Below are 13,996 nucleotides of genomic sequence, written 5' to 3' on the forward strand. Positions count from 1 at the left end.
TGCCGCAAGCCACTTTTGGGAAGTGCAGCTTAGTGGTTTAAGATCTTGGCTAATAACCCGAGTGTTGTGGGTTTAGACCCTGAAACCTTGAGCAATGCACTTTGTTGTACAAGGAAAATTGGAGTCACTTTGGATAAGAAAGTTTTCTCAAATAAAAAGATCAGATATATTTCACTTTTTTTGCTTTATAGAATCAACAACTGTTAAAAGTGCAAGTGAGAGTGTTTATTTATTCGCGTCGCATACCATAACAGGTGGTTGGAGAGGCTGAAAAATCTACATCTTGGATGGACTGAGGGTGTATACATTTTTAGAAAAAAAAAAAAATTGTCTAAACTATTCCTTTCAGGATGTAAATAGGGTCCATTTTGACCACTAAGCTTTGAGATTTAAGCAGTGGGATTAGATTTAAGTCCAAGGCTCGTTTATAGGTTTCCTGAGATTATTCATGAGCTGATTGGCCAAACAAAAAAGTTATGTTTCGATTGCAGGCTGTACTGTGACTGATGGCTACGCGCCGTCTCCTTGTTTTGCACCTTTTGTTCCTTGTCTGATGAGTTCAGTTCGAGCAGTAAATCTCCTGAAGGGAGCACAGCAGTCAATCAGCAGTGAAAATTAGTGTGTGGTGCAGGGCCCATGAATCTGCCAAGAGCTGCTTGCTCTAAAGACAGACGTCTTCAGCACTGGTGTCGCTCACCTCCAGCAAACAATTCCTTATCTTTAACGTAAGCCATCAAGTCTGATTTGTGATGACTTGTTACAATAATTTGACATTTGTTCATCTAACAGGGAAATGCTTTTTGATTGCTTGAAACAAACAGGCTCATTTGAACATACATTTGGAGGAAATCATTAAAGGTTCCAAAAGACGGTTTTGCAATGATGTCATAGAAGCAGCATTTTGGTTTCCCTTTTTGAAGAACAATTTAATGACCTAATGAAGAGTTTTCCACTGTACAGAACCTTTTGTTCAATGGAAAGCTTCCATGGATGTTAAAGGTTCTATATGGAACCATCTGTGTATTTTAAGAGTGTAAAAAAATTGCATATGTAAATTGACACCATAATCAATTTCTTTTATGAAAGGGTCTTAGGGGTTTGTTCAAATCTCTTACCCTAAATATTTAACTTTATTGGATAAATAATCCTGCATCATTTGTGCTACAGGCATGATCTTTTTCTATTTGCCTGGCGGATGATAAAAAACAAAAACAAAACATAGAATAAAAAAAGACATCACATGTCAATAGCGTAAAAAAAAAAAAAAAAAACTCCAAAGCAGCAACATTAACATTGGTTAATTTAATTAAATCTGAAAATTCTTGTTTCATTTTGTTGGCATATCAGAGTTAAATCTCCATAATTCAGTAAATACGGTCAACATAGTATGAAAAGTGTTCCTGCAAGCAGCGCAAAATGTTTTTGGTTCCCAGGAAACACACATACTGGTACAAAATGTGTAGCCTGAATGCACTGTAAGTTGCTTTGGATAAAAGTGTCTGCTAAATGCATAAATGAACAAACCCTTTAGAAGAAACCTCCAGAACATAGAGATAAAAACCATAAAGTTCGGTGTATGTACTGCTGGAGTGCAAAGAAGTACTGAACTCAAAAATTTAATTTGGATGTTTTTTCACTAGTCTGCACCAACACATTATTAAAAGCCAAATAGCCCAAAATCTCCAAACTGACTAGCGCATGAAAAAACACAATGTTTTCACCTTCAGTGTCTTGCCTTACATTAAACTCAAACCACGTTACGGAGGTTTACACAAGCACAATTTCTTCAGAAAATGTCAAGATCTAGTTTGATGGTTGCCATTTAAAGAACATTTGCCTGAGTGTTGACTTTAATAAATCCTGCTGTGCGGCAGCGTTTTCCAGGAACCAAGATGCACGTTTATTAAATGTAAAATCAGCAGAACTTCCCAGCACTATCGTGCGCCTTTGCACTTTAATCTTATGCAACACATTGAACTCTCTTATTAAAATGAAACCTCTCCTGCATATAGGCTTTAATGTGAAGTCGTGCTTCTACCTCTGAGTGGTAGTGTGAACCTGCGGCTTCTAATCTGATACGAGGCAAAGACGAATGCTCTTGGTCTCAGACGTCTGCTTGCACTTATTACAGGCTTCATGGCTTGTCATCTGAATGCTCAGGCACCTGGGAGCAGACTAAAGACTCGGCTCTTCTTAGTAAAACGTGTCTAATTGTGTACCGGTGCAGGGAGAACAAATTCAGTCATTAGAGATTTATTTGCTGTGCTGTGTTAGACCGGGGATTGAGTACGCTCAGGTAAATACTTCACTGTCTCATTGATTAGGAACATAGAAAAACAAGCTTTGAAAGCTTTTTAATTAAGCTGTTAAGGTGGAACTCGTATCTTAAAACAGCAGCTTAGCTAATATTTGCTAAAAGCCCATTATTTAAATGAGCCTTTTTCTGATGAACTAATATTTATTGCAATCATATTTTGTTCTCTGAACAGTACCTGGTCATGTTGTTAATATTGCATTGCAATATTAATCCAATGCAATCCAATGTTGTTGTTTTTTTACCATGAAAAATGTTGAGATTAATTGTTCAAAAATGTATATTTCAGATTTGCTAATGATTTAAATTGCTTTTTATTTATTATTTATTTGAGGCAAGATTGCATTCAGATTTCGATTCACAATTAGGCTAATGATACATGGGCAACTTTTTGAGCAATGCTGCAAACAATCTAAAGCATCCAGATAGAAATGTAAAACATTGCTTAAAAAAAGTTGCCTGGCAAAACTAAGATTAGAGGTTTGTTCTAACCACAAACCTTAAAAGAATAGTTGACTCAAAATGAAAGTTTGCTCATCCTCAGGCCGTCTAAAATGTAGCATTACATAACTTGCTCACCAATGAATCCTTTGCAGTGAATGGGTGCCGTCAGAATGAGAGTCAAGATAATCCACAAGAATAGTCCGCACCACTCTAGTGCATCAGTTAACATCATGCAAAGCGAAAATTTGCATGTTTGTAATAAACAAATCCATCACTGAGGCATTTTCAATTTAACCTGACACTTTTGGTCAAAATAGCAGTCAATAATCCATAGTAAAGCTTCCTGGGGCACTGCTTTGAAACTGTTGTATAATAAAACACTAGATTAATAAGCAAAACTATGAATAAATTCGACAGGAAAATCTACTTTGCGTTGAAGAAACTCATCTTGTTTCTATACAGTATGTCGAGATCAGCCTGCAGAGCTCCATCATCTTTAATGGACGCCTGTAATTAGCAGCCATTCACCCATGCTCCCTATTGTGAGCGAAAGGTTGTTGTCATTCTATTCTGGTCTCTAGCATTTATCCCTCGACTTGTGTTATGATGAGCTAACTGATATGGACAGCTGGGCAGTTCTGCGCCAGTGCTGATCGCTGCCACCAGTGGCTCTCGCTTTCTCTAATATCAGCTAATTACAGTGGTTAATCAGGCTGGTAATGAGTATGGGCACCATGCCATTTCAATCTGACACCGGTGGGAGTGAAGCTCACTTCCCTGCCAAGCTGATGTCAGTTCCTGCCAGCTCCCCGACTGCACTGCCATCTTCAGTCCACCTGGCCTGTGAATAATGAGAGGCCAGCGGACATTAACCTATGTGCTCCTCTTCCAGATTTGGACTAGTTTAACAGGTGCTGGGAGGTGAAATAAAGGTGGCTAATAAATATGAGCTGTGGTATTTTTACTGTTATACTATTAACAAACCACTTACCCTAAGCATTAAACTTTAGCTTGTAACTTGAATTTAGAGCAGCTAAATAATAGCAGCATCGCAGCAATGTGCTGAAACCACGGAGAACACTTTAGTAACCACACGGCGATCCAATCAGGGCATTGCTATCCAGATGCTAAGGTGCTCTTAGGGGTTTTAGCACATTGCAAGGTCGTTGCTGCCACCTTAGCATCTTAGCAACCGCATAAAAATGCCATGAGTTTTGCACAGGGAATATCACTCATGTTTTTTTAGATTAGGCTACCTTTTAGTACCCCATTATGGATTTTTTAAAAGTACAGTCTTTTATGCAGTGTGCAACACAGCTCTAAGTGAATGAAAACATCCTGCAAAGTTTTAAATCTAAAAGTGCACCATGTATAAAGTTATTTTCTCTCAAAAGAAAGAGTTGACTCTGAATCATTGAAACAAGTCGTTTTTAAAATGAATCCCATGACATCAACATGAAACATAAGCATATTTCCTGTTCACTTGTTGGTCTTGGTTGCACTGGTCTGGGCCTGGTTTCCCGATAACGACTGATCTTAGTACTTAAGAACGTTTTCTACGAGTAATTTTACAATCGTTTGTTATTGTTTCATGTGCGTTTCCCAACAATGCACTTAAAGCAATCGCACGTAGCTGTGCTTTAAGTGCTACTTAGGAGTCGCTCTCCGTTTGTCAAGTGCTGGAATGTCACCTTATAGAATGACTCTTAATTGTAGTACACTATCGTTTATTGATGTTAACCTAATACTGCGTTCCAGATAGACAACTTGGATATAATAACTACAATACAATACAATATTATATTATATTATAGTGTACAATATTATACTTTACATAATAACAAATAATATACTTTAAATACTTATATATTATGTTAGGTAAAAGTGTTAGCCTGAATGTAATGTAAGTCGCTTTGAATAAAAGCGTCTGCTAAATGCATACATTTATTTAAATTTATTTATTTATATAAAGTATAGAGAGAGAGAGAGAGTGAGATGTTATTTCTGGGTCCAATACATAGTTGGTTTTGTGCACTTCAGCAAATCATTGACATACCCCCCCCCCCAGTCTTTGAAGCATTTCCTACATTACTTCTTTTAGAAAAATTTTTCATTCTTTTTTTCAGTCATTTAAATGTGTATTTCCTGCGCTTTTTAATAAATTAATTTATAAATTAATAAAGAAAATAAACAAAACGAGTAATAAAATCTTCATATTATGAAGATTATAAATCTTCATATTATAATCACATTGCGCTTGAATCAAGTTAAAGGTGTAATCTTCTGATTGTCCTGCAGGTGACTGCATAAATCTGTTGTCTTATGATGCACTTTTTTAACGATTACTCCAGAGCACTCATAAATCTACGATGATTTAAAAGTGCTACTTAAGTTACGATGCTTTTGGGAAACAGACCGTAATATAAAGATCAATTGTACAATCATTTTTACAAACTTCTTAGGGTTACGATTACGAAGCTTTTGGGAAACTCGGCCCTGAACGAGAATGCTACTTCATCCTTTGCCACTAGGTGCCGCTTTTGGAGCAGTAAAAATAGCGGTTTCCCCAGTAACGCTTTACACAAAGCAGCACACAAACACTGCTTTATCAGGATTTACAGTCATCATGAAATGAAAATAAGACCAACCGACCAATTACCGCAGATTAGCGTCCCGCAAAGGAAGGGTTTGGAAAAATAAATCGTTTAGCAAATCGTTTGGGAGTCATTGAGCAAGTAAGGTAAAAACAAATTCATATTATAAGAGAATTAAAGTGTTTTTTGTCTTTGCATGCACTCCAACCTGTTGTTGGGGACTCCCAAAACCAAAATATGAACCGTTTATTATATATATATATATATATATATATATATATATATATATATATATATATATATATATATATATATATATATATATATATATACATATATATGATATAAGCCTAGTTCTAACACATATTTTTGTACTTTTTTCACAAAGTCACATATGAAAGGGTTGAAACTTGCATTAAATAATCTGCTGATGTATTATAGCAAGGCCCGCATGTTTATTCATCATCTGTCCTTTTTTTTTTGACACATCTATTCCTGAATACACAGCCCTGCTCATGACATGATGAAAAATATAATGTCCATAAATTAAGAAACTGTTGATCTCTTTTTTATTAAATCATTCTGTTGTATTAATCAAAAATTTAATATGGAATAACTAATGATAATAATTAACTTCATAAATATAATCTATATAAATATTGATCTGTCCCTCTTCCAAAGCCCCTCTTGATTTCTCGTGAAACCACAGCATCAGGCACAAAGAGCATCTCGATCGCCCCTCCTCCTTTACATCCCTCCCTCTCTCTTCCTCTTTTCTGCATCTCCCTCACTCTCTCAGACAGTCAGAGGAACATCAGCACAGACAGCCGCTCCGACATCCAGCTGTCCGGACGCTGATTCATTTCACCACACACCAGCTCTGGGTGCAAACTCAGAAGGGGTGTCTGGGAAATTGAAAGGCGTCCTTTCTGGGCCAACAAGGACTCCATCATCAGAGAGGTACTGCTTCACATCTTCTACACTCTAAAGGTGTTTTGTGTTGGAATAGTTTTCACAGATGGAGTTATGTGCTGTTTCTAGAGATGGATGGAAACATTGAGTTTGCACATCACTTATTCTTGTTGTAAGTGATTTAGAGTATAATGCATGCAGCTTCTTGTCTGTTGCTTCCTGATGTTTCTCGACTAGGTTGTTTGATTCTAGGAAATCACTGCATGCGACTCTGTTATAAGCTATAATTTTCTGTCTAAGAGAAAGAAACGTCTAATTTTCTTAATGCGCACATGCAAATGAACTGTACTTTTAGGAGTCAGTGGTTTTGAGAAGTATTGGTCTAATTGTCAAGTGATACATGAAAATAGCATGCATTCATGAAATTTAAACTATTTAAAACAGCTTTAAACAGTTTAGCTTTAATAAATGTGAATAATATTTGCCCTTAAAAGTTTACCGTATTATGTAAAAATTGGTTGGTTTGGTTGATGTGGGAAACACAATTTATTGATATGGGAAGATACATAATATTTGGGAGGAAAAATAGGTACTATGTATAATACTTTATTAATATGTTTCATATTAAACTATTAAAAAACATTGTAGACTTTAATGCTAATAGTCGTTTAATTGCATGTCACTAATAATGACTGATTCATTTATTTGTTTGTATTTATCAGTACGGTTAATAAAAATCCAAAGCAAACATATCCTCTTTGCCTTCTGCAGACTAGCTGACAGCTTTAAAACTAATGACACAGAAAACTCAATATAAAAGCTACTCATTTCTAGATGAGCCTGTTTTCTATGATTATTGTTTTCCCGTCAGACATCAAATGAGTCAGGAAATTAACATTTTTGCAGGAAATTTATCAGCACTTTCCAGCTTTCAAAACAGAAAAAGAAAAAGTGCTGACGCAAATATGAGGCAAAACACCGTTTCTGAAACCTGTCAGGTTTCCACAGATTAAACAGGTCTTATGATGTGATGGGGTAGGAGAATGCTTCATATGAAGCCTCGTCTGGATTGAACCATCATTAAAAATTGAACAAGAACAAATCTATTGCTCTTTCGGATAATTTATTTATTTATTTATGTTTGGCTACATTAACTGCTTCGTGTTGGTTGTCTAATATGTTCAAGTCAATATGAAATCAAATGGTCCTATTTACTCTCCATGCATCCCTGTTGTTAACATTCATCACTGCAGGCAATAGAAAGAAAGCTTGCTCCACCCTTTTAGCCCATTTTCACGTGCAGCGTGCATGTTATTAGATGTTATTAGCCAAAATTTGGTATTGTTGTTGCTATAGCAAACTCGCATTCTGATTTGCATAATTCTGATGTACAGTATAAAAGCCTAATCTTGCTGATTGAAGACAGTTTCCGCACGATCAGAAATATAAAACAGAATATAAATAATTAAAGGTCACTGAAGATTTTAACTCGCACAACGGGCATTTCTCTTGCAATTCCGAGAGAGATAGATTGAGAGAGAGAGAGAGATAAAGAGAGAGATAAAGAGAGAGAGAGAGAGAGAGAGAGAGAGAATTACAAACTCCGACTTTTATTCTCAGAATTCCGAGTTTACCATTATTTTGATTATTATTTTTATTTCCACAACAGAATAAAAAATAAAAAGGAAATTCGCGTCGATTTTAAAGGTGAAAAGTGCAATTTATTCGACCTCTAGTTTTTTCTGTATGTATGTGCAATCTTCTTTTCTTAGTTTTCTTCTTTTTTAAGACGAGAAAATGTCACGGTAATTCATTGGTAAAACTGAAAAATTTCGGGTGACTCTGAAACATTATTTGAAATTTGTATACGTATCTCTCTCATTCAGTCTCTACGCCGCCTCCACATAAAATAAATAAATAAATAAAATAAAATAAAAAATCGATGTTTTTGGAGGCAAAAGTCGAAAACAGGCTGCACTCCTGCTCCACCTGTGGCTCTCTGCTCACGCGCGTTCACGCACAATTACGCGCGCACTCGTCCCTCTCCACCAACACTTCAATACTCTGTCCCACAGCTCCAAGAATGGGAAAATCAGAGAGCCAAATGGATATCATGGAGAAAAGCACTAAACCGAGGAAGCATCGCTGGACTGTAGTGGAGATCGGACTGTCTGTCACTGTGCTTCTGATGAGCTGCGCTCTGGCTGGACTCATAGTGCTCTACACTTCAGCTCTGAGAGGTGGGCATTACTGCTGCACATCAGGAGCCTTTCCAACGCTATTCATTCAACCCCCCAAGAGACAAACACATGCTCAAGATCTTTGTAATACATTAAGAAATAACTCGCATTTAATTGCATTTATTTATAGCCCATGTGGTGCAACTTGTGCAACCTTTCTTTTATAGAAGTCTCTTGAAAACCAGAAAAATATTACATGAATATTAATTAATTATTTAATATACTTTATATTTAAAAAAAATGTTTACAGTTATATAAAATAATTATAATTATATAACATATGTTAAATACCAGAAAAATATTACATGAATATTCATTAATTATTTAATATACTTTATATTACAAAAAAATGTTTACAGTTATATTATATAATTATAATTATATACATATGTAAAATATTTTAACATTTATAATATAGTTTTGTTATTTCTAATTAATGTGAAATTGAAACACTGAATATTAGTTTTAAAAATAAAATGAATATTGGTATTATATTCTGTTTATATTTTTTAATAATGATGAAATGTTGTATTTATTCAGAATTAAAGTGTACAGAGTTATCATGAAATAATTTAAATCATCAAATTACGCAAAGAATCATGTGATGTATCAAAAGGTTCTCATTGAATATTTGATTGTAATCTGTAAGCTCTTGTATTTTCCTCTGTATTTCAGAGCGTTTTAACATAAATGAATCTTCAAAAGGTACAGTATGCTGTGAAGTTGTTCATATCACAGTTTGACATATTTTTATCCACATCGCCGCGTTTTCATGTGTTTTCCATCTCTTTGAGTTTTTCCCTCCATACAATCACTCCATATTCCATATGTATCAGATTACTTTACATATATTCAGTACAAATGCACTGTCATTTATGCTATAAGCAATTCAAACCAACCAGTGTCATGTTTATAAAATGTGCCTGTTTTGATGCATATGAGAAAAATACAAGACAACATTGTTTCAGTAAATTGCATAATATGATTCCAGTTTTCCAGTGTTAAGCTGAAGCAATAAGCTCTCGTGTGCAGTTTGAGTGGATTATGTCACATGATCTCAGCCCTGTTAGAGTCAGATATTAACCTCATGCATGTTGTTTATCTCACTGCATCGCAGCAGGGCTGAAATATCGATCAAACGCTGACAGCAATGTCTGTACAACCCCACAGTGTGTCACTGCCGGTAAGAACAAATGTCTCAGAGCTTGCCATTTACACCAGCTCGAAACTTCAGCTGAATCTTCTTGATCTGCAATCATTTGTTTTCCAACGACACAGCGGCCCGACTGCTCCAGAACATGGACCCCAGCGTGGAGCCGTGCCAGAACTTCTATCAGTACGCCTGCGGAGGCTGGATGGAGCGTCACGTCATTCCCGAAACCAGCTCACTTCACAGCGTATTCAATATCCTGAGAGACGAGCTGGAGATCGTACTCAAGGGTCAGTTATGCCAACTTCACGCAACCACCATGAGTGTCATGGGTTTGTGTAGGTTTCTTCTAAACATTGTTATCTGGCTGGTGCTTATTCATTATCGCACAGGAGTTCTGGAGATGGAAAATAAGGACGACAGAGAGGCCTTTAAGAAAGCCAAAACGCTCTACAGCTCATGCATGAATGAGAGTGAGTAAACAATACTGTCATCTACTTATACTCTGTTATATTGCTGATGTTATGGTTTGCCATTACAGTGGGGAAGGATTCACTTTGAAACAATTTTCATTTCTTCTAAATGTCACACATAGTTGCAAAGAAATGGCAAGAAACACTGAATTAAACATGACATTTGTAAGCCGAAAGACTGAGACAGTGTATGCAACTATAACATTATTAATCAATTGATTGAGTTTCATGACATTCTCAAAATTCTACATTTTTACGTTTGTATGTTTTCCTATTAATTTTTATGTAAAATCAAAGAGTTTTATATTGTATTCTTATTTTTGATTCTGCTACGACTTGGAAAATCCAAAAGTTCAACTTTTTTTTTTTTCAAATGATTTTAATTAAACATATAATGTTATAATATAAACATAGAATTTAATAGAAGCTGATTACTGAGGCTGATAACTTTAATTAAAACTATTATTTAATGTGTTAATAACTAACTATTATTTAATCAAATAAATTATTCAGTATACTTATGTGCTTAATTATTTATTTATTCATAATAATTTGAATATGAATTAATTTCATACACATCGAAACTAAACTAAAATTATTATTTAACTAGTATTAAAACACATTTTTGTTAACTGAAATAAAGCTGAAGTGAAATACATTAATATAAGATGAAAAACAAGTGCAAGTTGAAGCACTGAAATTAGTAACTAAGAAAAACAACTAAACTTGAATTAAAAATGTAAATGAAAAAAGAAATATAAAAAAACAAACACACACAATCACTAAAAATGACAAAAGAACATAACAATGAAAATAAACTGAAATTATTAAAGCGAATTAAATCTATTAATACAACTGTTATTTATTGTTGAAAATGAAGGTCACTTCTAATTTTCCCTTTCGCTCTTTATGTGCACAAATCCAATTTATTCCATCTCGCTGCTTCCCCCTGCAGTTCTGATCGAGCAGCGCGACTCGCAGCCTCTCCTCGGACTCATTGACAGTATCGGCGACTGGCCCGTGGCCTCTGAGGTCTGGAACAGCACATCAGGTACTGGAGATAGCAGCGCTCCTCTCTAATTCACTCTCAGAGAATGGCAGCATCTTGGGCTTATCTAAATGGGATAAATGCAATCGCTCCTATCGTGCTCTCGCTGGGTGTTGATAAGGAGCTCGACTGATGGAAAAGTCCAGTGGTTAGACAGAGCACGCTCATCTGTCATGTGTAGGGGGAGATAGAGCCGTGTCGAGGAGGGTGAGAGGATAAGAGAGCCACCCACTGTGACGATTGGCACTGTGGCTCATTATAGACCCTGAGAGAGAGCAGAATAATTAAACCAAATAGTGCTGATATATGCAGACATCAGCCTAGACATGATTTATGTGACTGATTTTAGTAATTAACAGGTAATAATTCTGGTTGTGGTGCCACTGGAGACCTTTAACCATAAAACCCATCTATTGGCATCTGTCTTATTATGCAAGCAACAGGCTGTTTTGTTTGGTAAGATTTACAATTAGAGATTCTTCCCAGAATTTTGAATAAAAAAACTACAATTAACCACTCGTGATATGCAATGCTCTTATTTCACATCATCTGTGCTTATTAAAGTAATTCCCGAGCCATTTGACTTCTGTCATAATGCGTGTCTGGATGAAACAGGATATTCATCAAGAAAAACATAAGCTCTTATTTACACTGCATGCATGAATCGGTGGGCGGGGCTAAACAGGCAGTGATGTAGAAGCAGGCGTTGATATTCTTCTGTGGTGGCCGTGTTTCGTTTTAAGATTAACAGGGAAATTTTAAGTCTTGAAATGTACAGGGTTCTTGTAGAGTTTACCGAACTCTTATATGTTGTGAAATTTGTATTTCTCAGTTCATGACCCCTTTAAATGCATTAAGTTGCTGCCATGTGATTGGCGGATTAGATTGTATTAACAAGCAGTTAAAAATGGTGTACACAAATTAAGTGGCTGGTGAGTGTGAATATTGCTTCTAAAGCAAACAGACATTGACTAAAAACCACAAATTTGATTTTATTTAAAAAAAAGTTGAACGTTTGTAATTTGACATGGTATCTTATATAGCATGTTAAGATACTGTGATATATGCAGAAAAGGCAGTGCCCGGTCAAATATGTCCATGGTTAGAAGTGATGATACAGTAATATTAGGCTTCCAGTTCATCATTAAAAGAAAAACTGAATATATTAAACAAGTATCTGAGCAGAGTTTTGGGGATATATATTGCCTCAAAGCCAACGGACATTGACAAAAACACAAATCTTTGATCTCACAGAGCGAATGTGGAGCCTGGAGGATACCCTGGCTGTTCTGAACGCTCGGTACAATAAGAAGGCTGTGCTTGAGATGTTTGTGTGGCCAGATGATCGTGACTCCAGCCGCTACATTATTCATGTAAGTTATTGAATATACTTTATAGTTTACTTTTATATATGAATAAAAAAAACACCATAGTATTTGCATATTTTAGGACATGTACGATGGACATTTATTATATACATTAATTAGACAGCAATGCAACTGACAAGTCAAGGCTCAGAAAGGTAGTAAGGACATTGTTAAAATATAGTCCATGTGACATCAGTGGTTCAACCGTAATTATATGAAGCTACAAAAATACTTTTTGTGCGCAAAAAAAGAGTGAAAATTAATTCAACAGTTTCTTCTCTTCCGAGTCAGTCTTCAGCACACTTTCACTATAGTACCATGATGCATGCATCTGCTGCAGCTGATGATGCAGCAGCTATTTTGTTGAATGAAGTCATTATTTCATTATTTTTTCAAGTCATTATATTATGCACAAAAAGTATTCTCATAGCTTCATAAAATTATGGTTGAACCGCTGATGTCACATGGACTATTTTAACAATGTCCTTACTACCTTTCTTGGCCTTGAACGTGTCAGTTGCTTTGCAGTCTATGCAGGTCAGAAAGCTCTTGGATTTCATCAGAAATATCTTCATTTGTGTCCTGAAGATGAACAGCATGAGTAATTAATGACAGAATTTTCATTTTTGGATGAACTATCCCTTTAATAATGTTCTCAAGAACGTTATACAAAAACGTAATTTATACATCATTTTTTAAAATGTTTTAGTTATTTAAAAAAAAATGTTACATTAAACATTGAATATTCAAAAGAAACATTTTCTAAATTAGTTAAAGTATAAACAGAACTTATGGTAGCAAAATGTTTTACTGACTCCAAATTACGACAAAAATTTTAGTTAGTAATGTAATCCATTTTAGGTAATGTAATCAGATTGATTACTGATTACTTTTAGAGTCACACTTTTTTTCATAGTCAGGTGCGACTTATTTATCAAAATTAATTTGACATGAACCAAGAGAAATAAACTAAGAGACATGAACCAAGAGAGAACATTACCGTCTCCAGCCGTGAGAGGGCGCTCTATGCTGCTCAGTGCTCCTGTAGTCTACACTGAACACATAGAGCGCCCTCTGGCAGCTGGAGACAGTAATGTTTTCTCTTGGTTCTTGGTTCTAAATAAATGCGACTTATAGTCCAGTGCGACTTATGTATGTTTTTTTCCTCATCATGACGTATTTTTGGACTGATGCGACTTATACTCAGGTGCGACTTATAGTCTGAAAAATACAGTACTAAATTACAAAACGTTTGTAGAACATATTTTTGTTAGCTGGGTATGATAGTACCATATAATTCCTTCAAGTACTTTATGGTAAGACTATACTTTTTGGATATGCACTATAATATGCTGATGTCATGAGTTGTGAGTTTGATTGGTTTTAGTGGCACGTCACCGTTAAAAAACACAGAACTAACTGCAATTAATTTGACCTAATAGCCCCAGATTAAA

At 35.5% G+C, this 13,996-nt stretch overlaps 1 protein-coding gene across 4 annotated transcripts in view; it reads left to right on the top strand.

The window, feature by feature from the left end:
* The window catches only part of LOC113110881 (membrane metallo-endopeptidase-like 1), a 40,348-nt gene that overhangs the window by 8,484 nt on the left and 17,868 nt on the right, over window positions 1-13,996 (top strand). Inside the window, exons 2-9 of one of the 4 annotated variants that reach the window (XM_026275150.1) lie at window positions 6,152-6,312; window positions 8,340-8,504; window positions 9,180-9,209; window positions 9,622-9,687; window positions 9,783-9,944; window positions 10,047-10,127; window positions 11,083-11,178; window positions 12,430-12,548. In XM_026275150.1, coding sequence (XP_026130935.1) covers window positions 8,348-8,504; window positions 9,180-9,209; window positions 9,622-9,687; window positions 9,783-9,944; window positions 10,047-10,127; window positions 11,083-11,178; window positions 12,430-12,548 — 711 coding nt within the window. In that variant the 5' untranslated portion in view covers window positions 6,152-6,312; window positions 8,340-8,347. The other 3 variants (XM_026275148.1, XM_026275147.1, XM_026275149.1) reach the window with 3 other exon arrangements.

This window comes from Carassius auratus, chromosome 11 (assembly GCF_003368295.1).
Source record: "Carassius auratus strain Wakin chromosome 11, ASM336829v1, whole genome shotgun sequence".
NCBI lineage: Eukaryota > Metazoa > Chordata > Actinopteri > Cypriniformes > Cyprinidae > Carassius > Carassius auratus.